Source organism: Sorex fumeus, unplaced genomic scaffold, assembly GCF_029834395.1.
Source record: "Sorex fumeus unplaced genomic scaffold, SorFum_2.1 ptg000043l, whole genome shotgun sequence".
NCBI classification, from domain to species: Eukaryota; Metazoa; Chordata; class Mammalia; order Eulipotyphla; family Soricidae; genus Sorex; species Sorex fumeus.
In genome coordinates this window covers 5,569,921-5,585,473 of record NW_026606100.1, presented here as the reverse complement: position 1 = coordinate 5,585,473, position 15,553 = coordinate 5,569,921, and the positions used below count along the sequence as shown (strand labels likewise).

Genomic DNA, 15,553 nt, shown 5'->3' with positions numbered 1-15,553 from the left:
CCTGTGCACCATGGGGTGTGACCCAAAAAAACAAAACAAAACAAAAAAGCAGTCTCTAGCTGCTCTTTTGAAAAGGTAGAACCAGGGGTAGAGAGATAGTGTGTAAGGCACTTGCCTTGTACATGGTTCACCCAGGTTCAATCCTTAGCATCCCAAATGGTTGCCTGCGCACTGCCAAGGAATGATTCCTGAACACAGAGCCAGGAGTAACCCTGAGCAACACCGGATGTGTCCCCAATTACCCCCCTCCCCCCAAAAAAAGGCAGGACCAGAAAGAAGCTACAGGAGTTAAGGAGCTTGCCTTGCAAACAGTCAACTCCAGCTTAATCCCCAACACCAAGTAAGGTTCAGGAGTGACTCCTGAGCACCATGCCCCTAGGAATCAGCCCTACGCACCAGAGTATAACCCCCAAACACCCTAATACCACCACTAAATTAAGAAACAAAAGGAATAAAGTGAAATTTCATACATTCGTGTGTACAGTGTTTGTGTATAGATACACAAACATATACATATATACACACACACCCATCATTGAAAAATACCATCAATGACCTGCTGGGAAAGGGGAGGCACCCTAGTGTCAATTCAGCACCCAGAGAGTTGCACCCAGCCTCAACACCTCACATAGCTGACAGTGGACAGAGAGACACTGTCAGTCCAGCCCTGTAGGGTAGTATGGACTGCAGCTCAGGGGAGCCTGGATCCGTCATGCACTCTCCCCCTCAGCAATGGAGCTGCCTTAAGCCAGTTTCAGTCAGAAGAAAATGAAACACAGGTCAAGCAAAACACGCACATGCGAGTTAGCTTCTCCGAGCTGCAGGCAGCTCACATACAATCAGTAAGCAGGAGGCCAGGCGGGCAGGCAGCATGCTGGACAGGCAGGCAGAACGAAGGTTGCAGGGGAAAGGAGCAGCACGGCCAGGCAGACGGCTGACCTGCACGCTGCTCAGAACGGAGAGCTTCATGTGCAGACTCAGACTGCTGAAACCACAGAGAGCACAGAGCAAACCACTCGGGTTCTGAAGCAGAGACTGCTCCCACCCCTTTCTAGAAGCAGCATCCCTAGGGCCCTGGCAGCGGGCCACCGCTGAACCCAGCACCAGTTCTGATCCAGCCACTTGTCCACAAGAGCAGTGGTCATGGGGTCAGCACTGCTGCCACATCTGCTCTGTAGCCAGATGAGACTACACCCCCTCCTGCCCCTCACACCTCACCACCTTCTGCTCAGGGGCCGGTGTGCCGGAGATTTGTTTTGTGCTCCTGTGATTTCAGCAGCCGCACTCTGAGGAAGTCAAGTGTCTCTTCAGCCCCTCTTCACTGCCCAACTGCCCAGCCCAGTAGCTCCAACTGGACAGTCAGGTGCTTCCAAGCCAGGAAAGAGAGAAGCCAACACCAACTCCTTCGAACCATCCTGCATCACAAATGAGCTATGGGACAGAATTCTGGGAGCTTCAAGACTGCTCTTCCCATTGACCCAAAGCCAACTTCAAACTCCACTGCTCTCACCGTTAGAAACCCCCACCCCACCTACAGGGCATGTGCCAAGACACAGCCACTGGAGCCAGGCTTTTCCTGATTCCAGGGGCTTTCCCCAAGACACAACACAGAACCGAATAACTTAGCTCTCAACCATTCTCTTACTGCACTAAGAATTAGCCTCTGGCTTTGATCGCTACATCCTCTGGGTTCTTTCTCTTCGTGTCTCGGCAAACACCAATATCCTCTCCTTCGGCTGATGCCCCGCCCCATAAGAAGACCTTTTCCATTCCTTCGCATAGAGGCAGCTTCTCTGGATCACTGAGAGTCCGGGAGTATCTTTATGTCTACTCCTTCCCCTTTGTGAGACATGACTATCCTGTCCTCGAACACATGCCCACTGCCCATACCACAGCCTGGAACCCCCAGGACTCTCAAACCCACTCTTCTGCCTCCGGAGAACACTCACTACTTCCTGACCTCCAACTTACTTTTAAGCACTGTTTTAATCTTGGTCATCATTGGCTGCACACTTGTCTCTCCATCAGATGGATGATCACTGTCTCCTCCATATTTCTCCTCCATTCGCCTCTTTTTGGGAGCACAAAGACCCTCTTCCAGCAAAGCATCGACATCGTTGTCAAAATCATCCTGCAAAACATGCTGTTCAGATGCCACGGTCCCTGGTGCCTGCAGGCCTGCGCCGTGGGCAATCTTAACAGCGTTAGTGAGAAGGGACACAGAAATGAGGTTCTCTCAAGAGGGACACCTAGGTGTGCCTTTAGGGTGCCTGATCATCTGAAAAACAAACAGGAAGAAACCAACAACTGACAACAACACACAACAGGTGCATATAACCACCACCAAGTGCTTCTCAGTAGCACCTTTCAGCTCAGGCAGAGGGCCAGGTAGATGATGAACCCGTCAAACTTTTCAGCAGTTAAGTTATAACTGTGAACTCCTCAGCGTTGTCTCTCCCACTACATTCTCATCCCACCTCTTATGTTTGAGTTTGTTTTCTTTCCTCTGCAGCATCAAATTTGAAAAGATGCTGCAATCCCCAAGTACCTCCTCAGGTTTTGCTAAGAGCACTCCAAAAGAGGGTTGCCAACATACCTCATAGGAGAAATTCAAGGCCTCTTCATCCACTCTGTCTCTTTGCACGATTGCTTTAGCCGTGAACCCTCCTGCGCCTTCTTCATCTAGCTCCAAATTGTCAGTAAAATCTTCTAACTCATCGAGCACTGCATATTCCACTCTCTTTTCCTGATCCAGCTCATTCTCCTCATCCTTCTTATCAGCACTCTCACCCACTACGGCTACCCCGTTACCAACACTCCCGCCAAAGGGACAAGCATGCATGTCTCCACTGACAGGGCTAAGGGCCAAACCACACTCGGCACGAGCATCACGCTCTGCTCCTGTGTACAGCACCTTCCTGTCCTTACTCCTGCAGCTCTCTGTAAAGCTCACGCTAATTTTTACATCCTTAAGCAACTTAAGGTCAGGGGAGAACTTCCGGACTGCGGGTGCATGCCGGGCGGTGCGTGGGCTGTGGCCACTACAGTTCGGGTCTATGAGGAGGTGGGCCTTAGAGAAGGTTCCTTTGGAGAGAAGAGAAGCTCCGTAGAAGTTGAGCGGGTCCTCAGCAGGGGGTTCGGCCTGTCCATCACCACCAGAGCCAACGTCCATTACCTCTGCATCACTGGACGTTTGCAGGGGAGGTGGTGGAGACTGTTCACGGGGCAGCACGTGGAGGGGGCAAGGTCGGTTCTCCATCACCACTTCTCCTGCGGGCTCACGCGGGAGAGGAGAGGGACTCTCATAGGTCTCCATAGCCAAAGTGGTTAAGACTATTTGAAAAGACCAGAGTTTTAAAAAACCTCACTTAAATCTCTACCGCTAACATGCACAGTCCGCCGAGACCCGGTCGCCGTCCTGCCTGCACTGCTCACGCCGGCGGCTTAGTCAAGCTGGCCACATTGCTCTTTTCATTAATGTAGACAGCTTTTAGAACCACTGCCTCAATTATTGGAAATCACAATGCACTCAGCTTAAATGACTGACGACTAAGCAAGTCTGTCTTCATGCCAAAGTGGCACCTTTCTTCTTCCACCTGCAAAGAGATTTAAAAACATCATCACAAAATGACTGAAAACTTCTGCTTCTCTGGTGTTAAGAGTCAAGGCCCAGTAACAGTGTGGTTAAAAAAAAAATTCAAATCAAAATTCAAACCTTACTTTTTTCCCCACCTTTTTTCCAACCTAAATAATCAAAGTCCAAAGTTAAATATTTTATTAGCTGTTTACTGTGATTCTTAGTTAAAAAGAACAAAAACAATGTTAACTTAAGGTTGTAAAGGATTAAAAACAAAACAGAACAAAACACCACAACTGTCATTAAATAAGCGTGTGGCTCAAGGCTGCCCTTTCCAGAACACACGTGGTGTGTGTGGCCTCCCTCGGGCCCTGGGGGCAACATCGGTCCACTCACCTGCTAGGGCTCAGTCAGTCTGAGGGTGAGCGCGAGACCCTCGGCTCAACTCTGCAGCACTAGGGCCTCAGAGGCACAGTCAGGCGCTTCTCTACCTGGGTGCCCCAGCACGCTCCTGGACCCATTAGATGGCACACAACAGGATAGTGATGCAGCGTGCTGAGGTCACCAGAGATGGCATGGCTCTGTCCCCAGCAGAGTGGGCCGTGGCAGTAGAGAAGGTAGCCAGGGTTTTAGTGAGGGGACACTTGCACCACAATTGTCCTTATTTGCAAAAATCTGATCACTATAGCAGGCAGTGCTTGTGCCCAAGGCAGAGGGGCGCAACCCTCTGGACCAGGGGACAAAGGTGTGAAAGAGGCTCTGGGCCCCTCAAGAACAGAAATATGACCACGCTGTTGACTAAGCAGAGGTAGAATAGAAAACAAAAGGAAACAGAAGGCAAACAAGACACGCCAAGTGCCAGCACTTAAGCAGGAACCTCCAGCAGGCCAGTCCAACAGGAGCCAAGGTCTGGTGTGCGAGAACCAGAAGGGGGTGGAGGGGTGGAAAGGAGATGGAGGAAAGGAGGGGAGTGGAAGAGACACAGGTACGACTAGAGTCAGAACACAGACCAAGAGGTGGAGGATGCAACTTAGGAAGCTTCGCTCCAGAGGAAACACAACTAAAAGACGACATGAGGCTAAAATTTGGCAGGTCAGAGGTGCTGCTAGAACCTCAAAAGTCTGCAAGTGGGCCTGGCACCAGAGCAGAAGCACACACAGACACACACTCCCCTCACACACATGAACATACCACCTATAGGGGCAGAGAGCCCTACATGAGCAGCTCCACAGGACACATGAACTAAAAAGAAACATCAAACCTCACACTTCTGCTTACAGTGAAGCAAGTGTGGTGACTGGATTTGAAGAGGCAGAACATAAAAAGCAGGCTTGTTCAGATTTCATCCATTTACTCAATAAATATTTACCAACCATCTACTTTGAGGAAGGTACCATGAAGAAGACAAGGTCCGAGGGACAATGACCATGGTGCCGTCACACTATTTTCTAGCATGTTGGAATCCCCTAGTTTTGAACTCTGTGAAAAGTCAGCAAAGTATCTTTCCCCAAAGTGTGTCTGTTGAAAGTGGCTTAGAATCAAGAAAACACAGCAGAGAGAGGATGGACTCAAACTTACAGCAACTACGGAGGCTGCAGCCAGACAGCGGTGAGGCGCATGGCATGGAGTAGGGCCAGTTTCCCCACAACTGAGAAAAATGATTTCTTTTCTGTTGCGGTTCTGCTTGGGGTTGGGGGGTGGAGGGGAAATGGGATGTTTGGGTCACACCTGGTTGTGCCAAGGGATGACTCCTGGAAGTGCTCAGGGGATCATATGTGCTGTGCTGCCAGGAACTGAATCTGGATCAGCCACATGCAAGGAAAGAACCCGACCCAGTGGGACTCTCTCCAGCCCCAAGAAAGATAGTGTCAAGGACTGACAGGTCCACATCCTGGTGCTACAGAACACAGATCAGACCAGACAGGATTAAATCCCCCAGCTCTGACAAATCTACAGAGATTCTAGCAAGAGGCTAATACACAATTCTAGAGGTGAGAAAAATAAAGTGAAAAAGATGTGAGCTGGGAGGTGGGAACATGAAGACAAGTGGTGATTCAGGATGAGGATGCCTGCCACCACATAAAAAGGCTGAGTGAAGCCAATGGAGCAGAAGAGGGGCACAGTGGAAACAGGAGAGGGGCTCTCCGCGGGACACATGAGGAAAAGCTGCTCAGCCCCAGGGGCAGCAGGTCAAGACTCAGAAGTTCTGCTGCAGCCCAGGGCGAGCTCTGTAAGCTTTCTCTACTCATTCAACAAGTATCTGTTGAATTCCTTTCACATGGCAAACACACCAAGAGATGAGCCCTCAAAAGGAAAAGCCTCCTGCCCCACATTTCACAATGTAACAGGAATACTTCCTGCCAGATAGTTCACATTGTAGCAGGAGGGACAGACAAGTAACAACTAAGAAAAGCAGATACTATGTGACTGCTGAGAAGTATTTAATAGAGTGAAAACGAAGAGCTGGGAAAGGAAAAGTAGCCTCAGAAACCAGGGCCAAGTTCTCAGAGCCAGCACCCATCTGATGGCAAAGGAAAATAAAGCAGGTGGGAAGCAGGGGTGGGAGGGGAAAGCCTTTCAGATAACCAAGAGTAAAGACTCTGAGACGGGCGTGGGGTGTGAGAGGGACTTTGGCTCTCTGTAAGAAAGAGACAGCTAGGCAGGTAAGGTTGCCATGAGCAGCAGGCGCAGTCCCTGTTTCAAGAACTTGACGTATTTTCATTTGCTGGCTCTCACACAGCACTAATCAGAAAGGTTAAGAAATGTTCTCAAGGTCACACAGCTGGAAATCAGAAGCGCTTCACCACCAGGCCAGGAGGGCTCCAATCTATACTGCTTTGGTTTTAACCTTCACCTTGCACTTCAGAATAACTACTCTGCACAAGGAAAGACTGCAGCTGAGAGGATGAAGAAACAAGCGTAAAGGGGAAGGAGACTAAAAGCTCATCCAGCAGCACGGACCAGTAAAGACTGGGAGAGGAGAGAGGTGTGTCCAGTGAGAGCAGAGCTTTAGCTGGTAGGAAGACGGGCCGCACAAAGGCCTAGAAGAAGCCAGGCCATTCCAAACTCAAGCGCAGAGCTGCCAGATGCAGAACCAGTGAAAGAAGGCAGCTGGTTCGAGGCGTATTTAAGGGCAGACAAAACTCAGGTCGGGTTTGGCCCATGGCAACTTGGCAGTGAAGTAACACATGGAGCTATGAAAATGGCAACAGGAGCTCAGAGGTTCCAACCAGGTTAGGGAGAGCAAGAGAACTACCAAGAAATAGCACTGGGGCCAGGAGACTGGGTGAGAGCACCACGAAGAGGAGGACAGCTTGGACAAGAGACCAAGACTGGGAAACCCACTCAGAATCATTATTCCCTATCCCAAGGTCACAGTTGGAAAACCACCCCAGGACCCTGACAGAAGGGACCCAACGGGCAGCTCTCCTGCCTCGCTGGCCTCACTACTGCTCCAGCAGACTGTACTGCATGCAAACCTTGCTGTGCCAACTGACTGACTGCAAGCCAGCAGCACACTCACTTCATCTTGGATCCCTGGCAGGGGGGTAAAACCAACGCGTTTCAACAGTGCCCTTCGCTGGCGTCCACTTGTTGGGCTGGCATCACAGCTCCCAATGCGTAGGTCCAGTACTGAGGCCTCTCCCTCAGGCCTCTCCTACTGCAGCCTCCCACCCAAGCCCAGAGCGCATGACCTCATCCCAGGCCTTTTGTCATCCTCCAACAGCCCTCACGTCCTGCACGCAGAGGCAGTCCCACCAACTCCCTCTGGTGACTGACGGGCCGTCTTAGCGCTCGACAACACCCTCCTCTCCGTCCCAGCACCAGGCCCCGCGACTAGGAATCCAATCTTCAGCACGGACACAGAGGAGCCTCGCCTAGTGGCTGGCCTAGCAGTCCACAGCCTGGAAACGGGGCTTTGGAGCAGCGGGCAACATGCGAGCATGCAAAAGGTGAACCAGACTCCGACCACGAGCACTCCAAGTCCGTCAAAAGAGACTTGACGGTAAACACTGTCAACAGGTTGCCACCTCCGTTCACTTCCGCTGCGTTCATTGTTACAAAGAAACCAAATTCCAACGATCTGCGTAACACTTTCTCCGTGTGCATTTGGCGGAGAAGACACTTGGGGAACTTGTCCGGGTGGCCCGGTCACACACAGACAGGCAGGGGCTCTGGATGGGCGCGACCCAGGGCCCCGGGCCCCGCGCGAGTGCGCCGCGGGGGTCCCGGCCCGGCACGCCCAAGGCGCCTCGCGGGCACTCGGAAGGCGCACCCGGGGCGGAAAGCACTCGGCGTCCGCGCCCAGTGGGCCCCGGCCCGCCCTCCCACCAGCCCCCCGCGCGCGGCGGGACCCGCGTCGGGCCCGCGCTCGCCGAGGCCCGCGACCCTGGTGTCTCACAAAGGCCCGAGTCCGCGTGGCCGGGCCCCCGCGTCCCCGCCCGCCCCGCCCCGCGGCCCTGGGCCCGGGATGGAGGGGAAGGGCGCGCCCGCGCGCAGGCCGCAGAGCGCGTCCGCCCGCGCCGCGGGGCGCCCCTCGCGCCCCGCACCTACCTGCGGCGCCCGCGGCCTGCCCCGCGCTGCCCGCAGCCCGACCGCAGCGGCAGGCCCTCGCCGCCCGGCGCCGCACCTAGAAAGACCGCCCAGGCTCTCTCCGGTCGGCGGGACCCGCCTGCCGCGCGGGGCGAGGGGCGAGGGGCGAGGGCGGGCCTTGGCGGAGAGCGGCCAATCCCGGGGCGCGGCGTGCCCGCATTGGGGGAACCAGCCGAGCGGGCTGCGGCGGCCGCCAATCGGCGACGCGCGGCGCTCGCGACCACGACGCGCGGCCGAATCGCTCGGCCCGGGGGGCGGGACTAGCCGCCGCGGCCGCGGCCGCGCTAACGGTTGCCGCCGGGAGGGGGTGGGAGTTCCACCCGCGGAGGGTGCCGACCGCGAGGCACGCCGGGAACGGGGCAGCGCGGAGGATGCCGGGAGCGGGGCAGCGCGGGACGGGACGCGCGGGGAAAGCCGGGAGCGGGGGGCGCGGGGAGGCCGGGGAGCGCGCGTGTCGGGACCGTCGGGAGCTGGCTGGCGGCTAGGGGCCCCTGCCACGCCAGCGTAGGCCGCGCGAGCGTGCAGACTCGCACGCGGTGCTCGTGTTCCCACTGAGTGGGAGCTAGACGCCTCTCGTAGAAGCAGACTGGTGGTGGGAGGCAACGGGATGGCAAGACAAGTGGAGACTGAGGAAGACATCGGTGTTGAAACATTGTATGTTTCAACCCAATCATGAATAACTTTGTAACTTTTGTGTCTAATTTTTTTTTTTAAGGAAGAGCTATGAACCTGATTGGGAAGGGAAAACCGTACAGGTGTTCATGCTCTAGCAGGGGCTTGGCTAAAGGGAAGTGTTCAATAAACACTCAATCTAGTCCATTTTCGAGAGCAAAGCGACTAAACTAAACGAATACTAAATTGGGTAGCCATCTATCTAGCACCCGAAGAGAACTCCGAAAAGCTGTAGGTAATTAAAAGCTTGAGGCATAAAAAGGGAAGATAACGGAAGAGAGAATCCTTGCAAGTTTAAGTAACCACCCTATAGGGAATGCAAAAAGGTCTTGTGGTTGATTATCTCATCTTCCTCTGGGGAAAGGAAAAGATGACCTCATTGGTACTGCCCAGAAAATTCCATAGTGACCAACTGAGACTAGCCACATTCCTGAGCTTCAGTTTGGTTATGGTATTTATTAAAGCCTTCCTGGACTTAGCACAAATGCCCCCCATTTTAACAGGCCATAAGTTAATGGGAAAGGGACAGTACAGTAACTGTAACAGGCAAAAAAATAAGGATACTACATATAGTGAGCAAAAAGTATGAATGGTCTTTTATTTTGTTATTGTAGCTGGTTTACAAAGTTACAGTGTTTCTTCCCCCAGTTTCTTTGCAACTTAGTTGCAAAGTGAAAATAGTAACTTTACCCTGGTAAGAGACAATAAAGCACCTGCAGGAGCTGTTACCCTGTTTCATTCTTGTTGCAACTGTAGCCTTTGTCGGTTCTTCTCAGATTTCCCCCTCATACCCCAATGGCTTCACCCAGCCCCAGCTTTTGCACCGTTAGCCAGGCAGGAAACTTAACCAAAAGGCCTTTTAAATTCAGACTGCTTCTCTCCTCTTGCCCTCAGGGTGAGAGAAACTGAATAAAACTTTCAATTTTAACTGCTGCCTCCCTTATCAGAACTCACCCCCAGATACCGGGCTAGACATCATCACCTGGATCCACCCAAACCTGGAAGTTATAGTCTCACTGGTATGAAGTTATTTTGAGAACTGCCTCCAAGTCTGAGCTAACAGTCTGGCCTCCATTCTAATGTACATATTACATTAGAGAATGTAATATCTTTGTTTCTCCTTTGCTTAGAGAAATAAAACCAACTGTTATAGCATTCTTTACACAACAAAAGCTAGAACCCAAGGGTCATAGTGATAATAGACAGAGTTAGAGGCAAGGGCACTTGTCTTGTATGCAATCAATCTAGGTTCAATCCCCAGCAACCCATATGGTCCCCTGAGAACTCCAGGAATGATCCCTGAACATAGAGCCAGGTTAAGCCCTGAGCACAGCCAGATGTGGCCATCGATCTCCCTCCTCCCACCCTCCTCCCCCCAAAAAAGTAGAGTTTTCTATCAATGCCATTTTCCGGATTGTAATACTTTGCTGGAGTCAGGTATGCTGTTAAGATTTAGGGCCCTAGAGAGAGCACATCAGATAGGGCACTTGTCTTGCATGTGGCCCATCGGGGTTTGATCTCCGGAATCCCATATGGTCCCCAGAGCACTGCCACAAGTGCTCTGAGTTCAGAGCCAGGAACGAGCGTTGAACACCACCAGATATGACCCAAAACCAAAAAAAAAAAATTTTAAAAACTAAGAATTAGAGCAGTATTTCTCAATCAAGGGTTACATCATCCTCGGTGGGCTGCAGGAATATTCCACAGGACCACACCTGAAAACTGCACATGTGGGACTGTTGTGTTGGCAGGGCCTCAGCGCTCTGCAACTACAGAGAAGGTCTGTTCCCGGCCTCGCTCCCAGTGCGCAGCGGTTCCATGGTAGGTGACAGCATAAGTCCAATCTTCATAGACGCCAGCCCTGGGCTCGTCTGTGTCCAGAATTATTTTTATCAAGACACCTATGGGATTGAGACCCACCCTAGTGATCTCATTTGAACTCTCTAAGCCATCTCTACAGAGGCCCAAGATCACGCCCTTAGGGACTAGGGCGCCAACATATCTTTGAGGAGACATATATTTCAACCTAAAATAAAAGAATCTATATCTTGGCTGCCCCCACCTGGAGAATACCAGCAATGGGGAGTCCAGGGCAAGCGGGGGCGGGGGAGGCATGACAAGTGCCAGGAAAACTTTTCCTCTAGACAGGCCCAGGGGTAAACATCTGGGATGGAGAGGAGAGTGTTTTCACAGATAGCTTCATCCAGCTGGTGGAGGACATGTCCAAGGGTGGAGGACATGTCCAGTCTGAGGGATGCCAGTATGGGCACTGGTGTGACATGGGGTGGTTCCCTGATGCGGTGGAAGGGTGCTGAGAGACTGGATCCCTGTAGCTCAGCTAGACACAGGTGAGGGCCTTGGGCCAGGGGTGTGGGTGCCTTCCTGCTGAGAGCCACCATCAGGCCTGACTGTGCTGGAGTATTTTTCTTCTGAGTTCAAAACGAGCCAAGGACCCCTGAGGAGTGTCCAGAACAGGGGAAGGTTAGGAGAGGGGAGCCAGTGTAGGGCAGGTCTACAGTGCACCCCGTCAGAGGCTCCCCTCACCCCCACCGGCTATGGGGGCAGATAACGTGCCTCAGCACCGGTTGTCTGAAACCTTCCACTCTAGTGGGGTGGGGAGAAATTCTGAGCGCTCACCCAAAACAAAACCCCAGTCCTGGGTTGCTCTTCCCCCTTCCCTGGTTCCGGGGTCTACCCAGAGTGCAGACCACATACTTCCCTCCCAGGGTCCTCACAGCAGGCTCATCCCACAGCCCTGTGAACCTCTGGCTCCATAACCCAGTTGAAGGGTCCTAAAGTTTGTGACTCTCCACACACATCCTCCACACCCGAGGATGCTCAGGAGGCCTCGAGCCCAGAGTCATTACCACAGCTGTGCTGCATCCACAGGAGCTGCCAAGGCCCGGGAACAGCCCCCACCCAGCCCACAGCCATGTCAGCACCAGCCTGTCTGTCACACAAGTCAGGAGCCTGCCAGGCACAGGCTTGTCACTGCCTCAAAGTTTATTCTCAGCATGAAGCAACTGAAGCACAGATCCCTCTGGAACTGCACTCCCAGGGACAAGGGACAAGACAGTCTGGCTGTGACCCCTGGTTCACCTGGGCCCACTTATAAATAATCCACATGCTTTAATACCTGAGAGCCTGCTGAGATGCACAGGTATAGGTGGGCCCACCCCCCACGTGGAGCCCCAAACACATACAAAACTGCTCCCCACAGGAGGCCCCCAGCACACTCAGGATGCCCTGAGTCCACCAGGCAGGCTGTTCTTCCTCTCCGAAGAGCTTTTCTCAGGCCCCAACCATGCCTCCATCTTTCCCCAAGGGCAGCATGATGGCAGGCCTCGGTACGGGGAGACAGATGGACTGCACACAAGTCACAGGGCCTGGCACTGGGGATATGGAACATTATGGGCGGTACATGTGGCTGGGGTTGTTCCCCTCACAGCAGCCCATTAGCTCTGCAGCCTGAACTCATAGGTGCTGGTCTCCCAGCGCAAAGGGTCCTTGTCCAGCATGGTGCGCTCCGTGAAGGTCACGTGCCCATCCCCATCCACCAGGATGATCGTATTGGTTCTGTAAGAGAGCACAGAGCACACACTCAGCCTGCTACCCTTGCCCCTGGGCAAGAGGTGGGAGCCAAGGCAGGAGGGCCCGCTGCCCCACTCCTGGGGAATGGCTGGAGGATAACCACAAAGGAGCAGCCTCAGCCTTAGGGAACAGGTGGGTCAATCTGGGGGGTTCAGCCCTGAGCCCAGTGGGGACTGGAGCTTTACACTGGCCCTGCAGTCCATACCCAACTAGTCCATCTCAACCATGCTAAAATACCTCTGGCCTGCCCTGCACAAGTCCCAACCACCACCACTGCCACTGGAGCAGCCCCTGAACCCACCATGTACTGCCCAACTCATCAGGATTCCCTACAAGGTGCCAGAGAGTTCACTGCACTGGGCTCTAACAAGAAATCAAGGCCCTAGTCATTGGGGGAGCAGGTCACTTTGGGGGGGCCACATCCAGCATGGTCAGGGCTTACTGCTAGCTTGGTGCTCAAGGATCATTCCTGGTGGGTTTGGGGGACCATATGGGGTGCCGGGGATCAAACCTGGGTTGGCTGTGTGCGAGGCAAGTGTCTTACCCGGTGTACTATCTACATCCCCTTGAGGCCCAGGCCATGTGCACCTAACACCCAGCCACCCCCACCCACTCCCTGGGCTAGAAATGGAGCTCAACAGACGAGCACAAGTTCTACATGCAAGAGGCTCAGATCAGCGCCACTTGGTTCCCCAACCACCACCAGAAGCAATTCCCAAGCTCTGGGCTAGGGGTAGCCCCAGAGCACCTTCAGGCCTGGTCCCAAAACCAAAACCAAAAATAAATCAATCAAAAGCAGTATTCAGTCTTGTTGCCCACTTACTCTGAACCCTGTCCCAAATATTTAGCATTCTTTCTCCTAACCACCTTCCCTTCAGTTTTGGGGTCCTTCTTTCTTGAATCCTCCACCACCACTTCAAGTGCAGGACAGGCCCGTGAGCAGGGCAGGCACCTGCAGACTGCAGACTGGGGGGTGAACCAATGGTTTGAATCTGCAGGCACTTGCCAGCACTTGGTCTCACACATAGCAGCACACATGAGCATGCAACTTGGCACCCAAACCCGGTCCAGAGGTGTAGGGTAACATTGGTTTGTCCTTTCTCCCTGGCCACAGGGAACCTAGGTTTACTGGGTCACACCAATCACAGTGCTCCTGAGGCACTCCCATTCCTCTGTGTTTATCTTTAATCTCTTCTCTGTGCTCTGCTTCCCCAACCGGTTAATCACCTATTTCCCCTAAGCAGTACCTGTGACTTGTAAAGAAATCTCTGATTTTATATCTGTAAGTAAAATATTGCTTTTCTCCTTCTCTTATGTCCTTCTGCACAGTTTACTTCAGAGCAATGTCCTTTTTGTATGGACACAGGAAGACAGTTAATGCTATGCTTTTGCAGCTCGGAAGTTAATTGACTCTGAATATATTCACTCCTGGGCATCTGTTTTCTCGACTTAAGCCTCAATTGCCCTTAGTTCCTAGCATCCCACCCCCCCCCCCGAAGCAAGGGTCCCAACGAGGGACTGGAAAGGACCCAGGGCAAGCTGTGAGCTATCCTGGCATCGAAATGGGTCAGGCCAAGAGCCATGATACTTAACTATAAGTTAAGAGCATGGTCAGGGACAAATTCTGTCATGATCCAAAGAGTAACAACTGGATTTCCTGCTAGTGTTAGGAAAGACTAATCTGGCCTGAGCACTGAGTCTGGGATCCATAGCGAGATGTCCCCCAGAGAGCCACCCTACAAGCTTAATATATCTCTGTGTCCATACAAAATTACTAGAAAGATTATTCAGAAGTAAATTTAAGATGGTTGTTGGACTAAGGAAAGTAGAAACACACCCCTAAATGGTATTTCACCCTTTAGGATCTCCTGGCTGCAGGAGATCTTTGTCTTATCTTAGAAGAGCTTTCCTCTGAAGGAAGGGCTTTCGTATGTTGATTGTGCTACCTCACCTGCTTGTAGTTGATTGTAGGTTGGGCAGGAGACCTAGGCTGTGAGACTAGCATGGGGAACAGGAGGAGAAGCCGGAAATGAGGGGCAGTGTGAGACTGGAATGGGGCGCTCAGTGAGACTGGAACAGGCACGTGGGGAGAACGGAATAAACAGCAACTAATCACCAACCAGCCTGGCGGCCCTGTTCCCTCCTACATGTGTCTGTTGGCAGCGGCTGCAGGCCCCGAGTGGGAGAAGCAGCTCATGGCCACTGAACGCACTTGGAGACCATGTCTCCACCGCAGCCGTGATCAGTTATTTATTTTGTGAATACACACACACACACACACACACACGGAAGTGAGGGGTAGAACAGGAGCTGAGGGATGGGGCATAGCACCCGTGTCCACCAGGGGGAAGCCATTGCTAAGGGCGTCATGCCATATGTGTCCCCACCATCCCCAACACCAGCGACAAGACTTGAAGTCGCCTTGTGGTGGGCGGGGGGCGGTGAAGACTCAGGCCTGCTGTCCTCTAGGTCAGCTGGTCGCCAGGATGTCATGTCTGTCCCTCACATCAATGTCCTCAGCCCTGGCAGAGTTGTGATTCCCCACCCCGCCCCAGTCTCCCAAGGGAGCTGCAGAGGTGATGACAAGCCAACCTTGCTTCCTGAAGAAACAAAAGGGGCCTCGCTCTCTCACCAGACATGAACCCCAAGAGCAGACACACACGTGGCAGCACCCTGCACCAGCTGCCATTTGTCACCACCTCAGCCTGTCCACCCTGGTCACTGCAGACCCCGAAGCAAAGTGAGCAGACTGGGGACGCCTGAGACCACATGCTGTCTCTGGCAGCAGCCCCCCTATTCCCGCATGGCAGCCATGGAAGAGGGTGGTCCAGGTTTTGGGCCTGGCACCACTTCTCTTCCTCCACCCACAAGAGAACGGGAAAAGAACACTGTCAACCCCCGTCCTGGACATGCTCCCAGAGGGCCTCGGTCTGCAGCCAACAGCAGTGGTGACCCTTTTCCTGGGTCACACTTAGGATAGGACAGGCCTGGAGGTACAGTGCACGCAGGGACGAGCTGCGCGGTAGGAGGTCCAGGCCTGCAGGGCTGTATCCACTGGAGCTTCCGACGCCACCCCAGCCCCAGGGCCATGTCAGAAGAGGCGGGGCTGCGTGCGGGGCA

At 53.2% G+C, this 15,553-nt stretch overlaps 2 protein-coding genes across 2 annotated transcripts in view; both read right to left on the bottom strand.

Annotated features, from left to right (window-relative positions):
- The window catches only part of DGCR8 (DGCR8 microprocessor complex subunit), a 31,153-nt gene extending 22,868 nt beyond the window's left edge, over window positions 1–8,285 (bottom strand). The window contains exons 1-3 of the mRNA XM_056120342.1: window positions 8,132–8,285; window positions 2,597–3,596; window positions 1,972–2,131 (exon numbers count right to left, since the gene is read on the bottom strand). Of these exons, the coding sequence (XP_055976317.1) occupies window positions 1,972–2,131; window positions 2,597–3,316 (880 nt within the window). The 5' untranslated portion in view covers window positions 3,317–3,596; window positions 8,132–8,285. The remainder of the gene's footprint in view (window positions 1–1,971; window positions 2,132–2,596; window positions 3,597–8,131) is intronic.
- Window positions 8,286–11,701: 3,416 nt separating this feature from the next.
- The window catches only part of TANGO2 (transport and golgi organization 2 homolog), a 36,657-nt gene continuing 32,805 nt past the window's right edge, over window positions 11,702–15,553 (bottom strand). Inside the window, exon 9 of the mRNA XM_056120348.1 lies at window positions 11,702–12,418. Coding sequence (XP_055976323.1) covers window positions 12,298–12,418 — 121 coding nt within the window. The 3' untranslated portion in view covers window positions 11,702–12,297. The remainder of the gene's footprint in view (window positions 12,419–15,553) is intronic.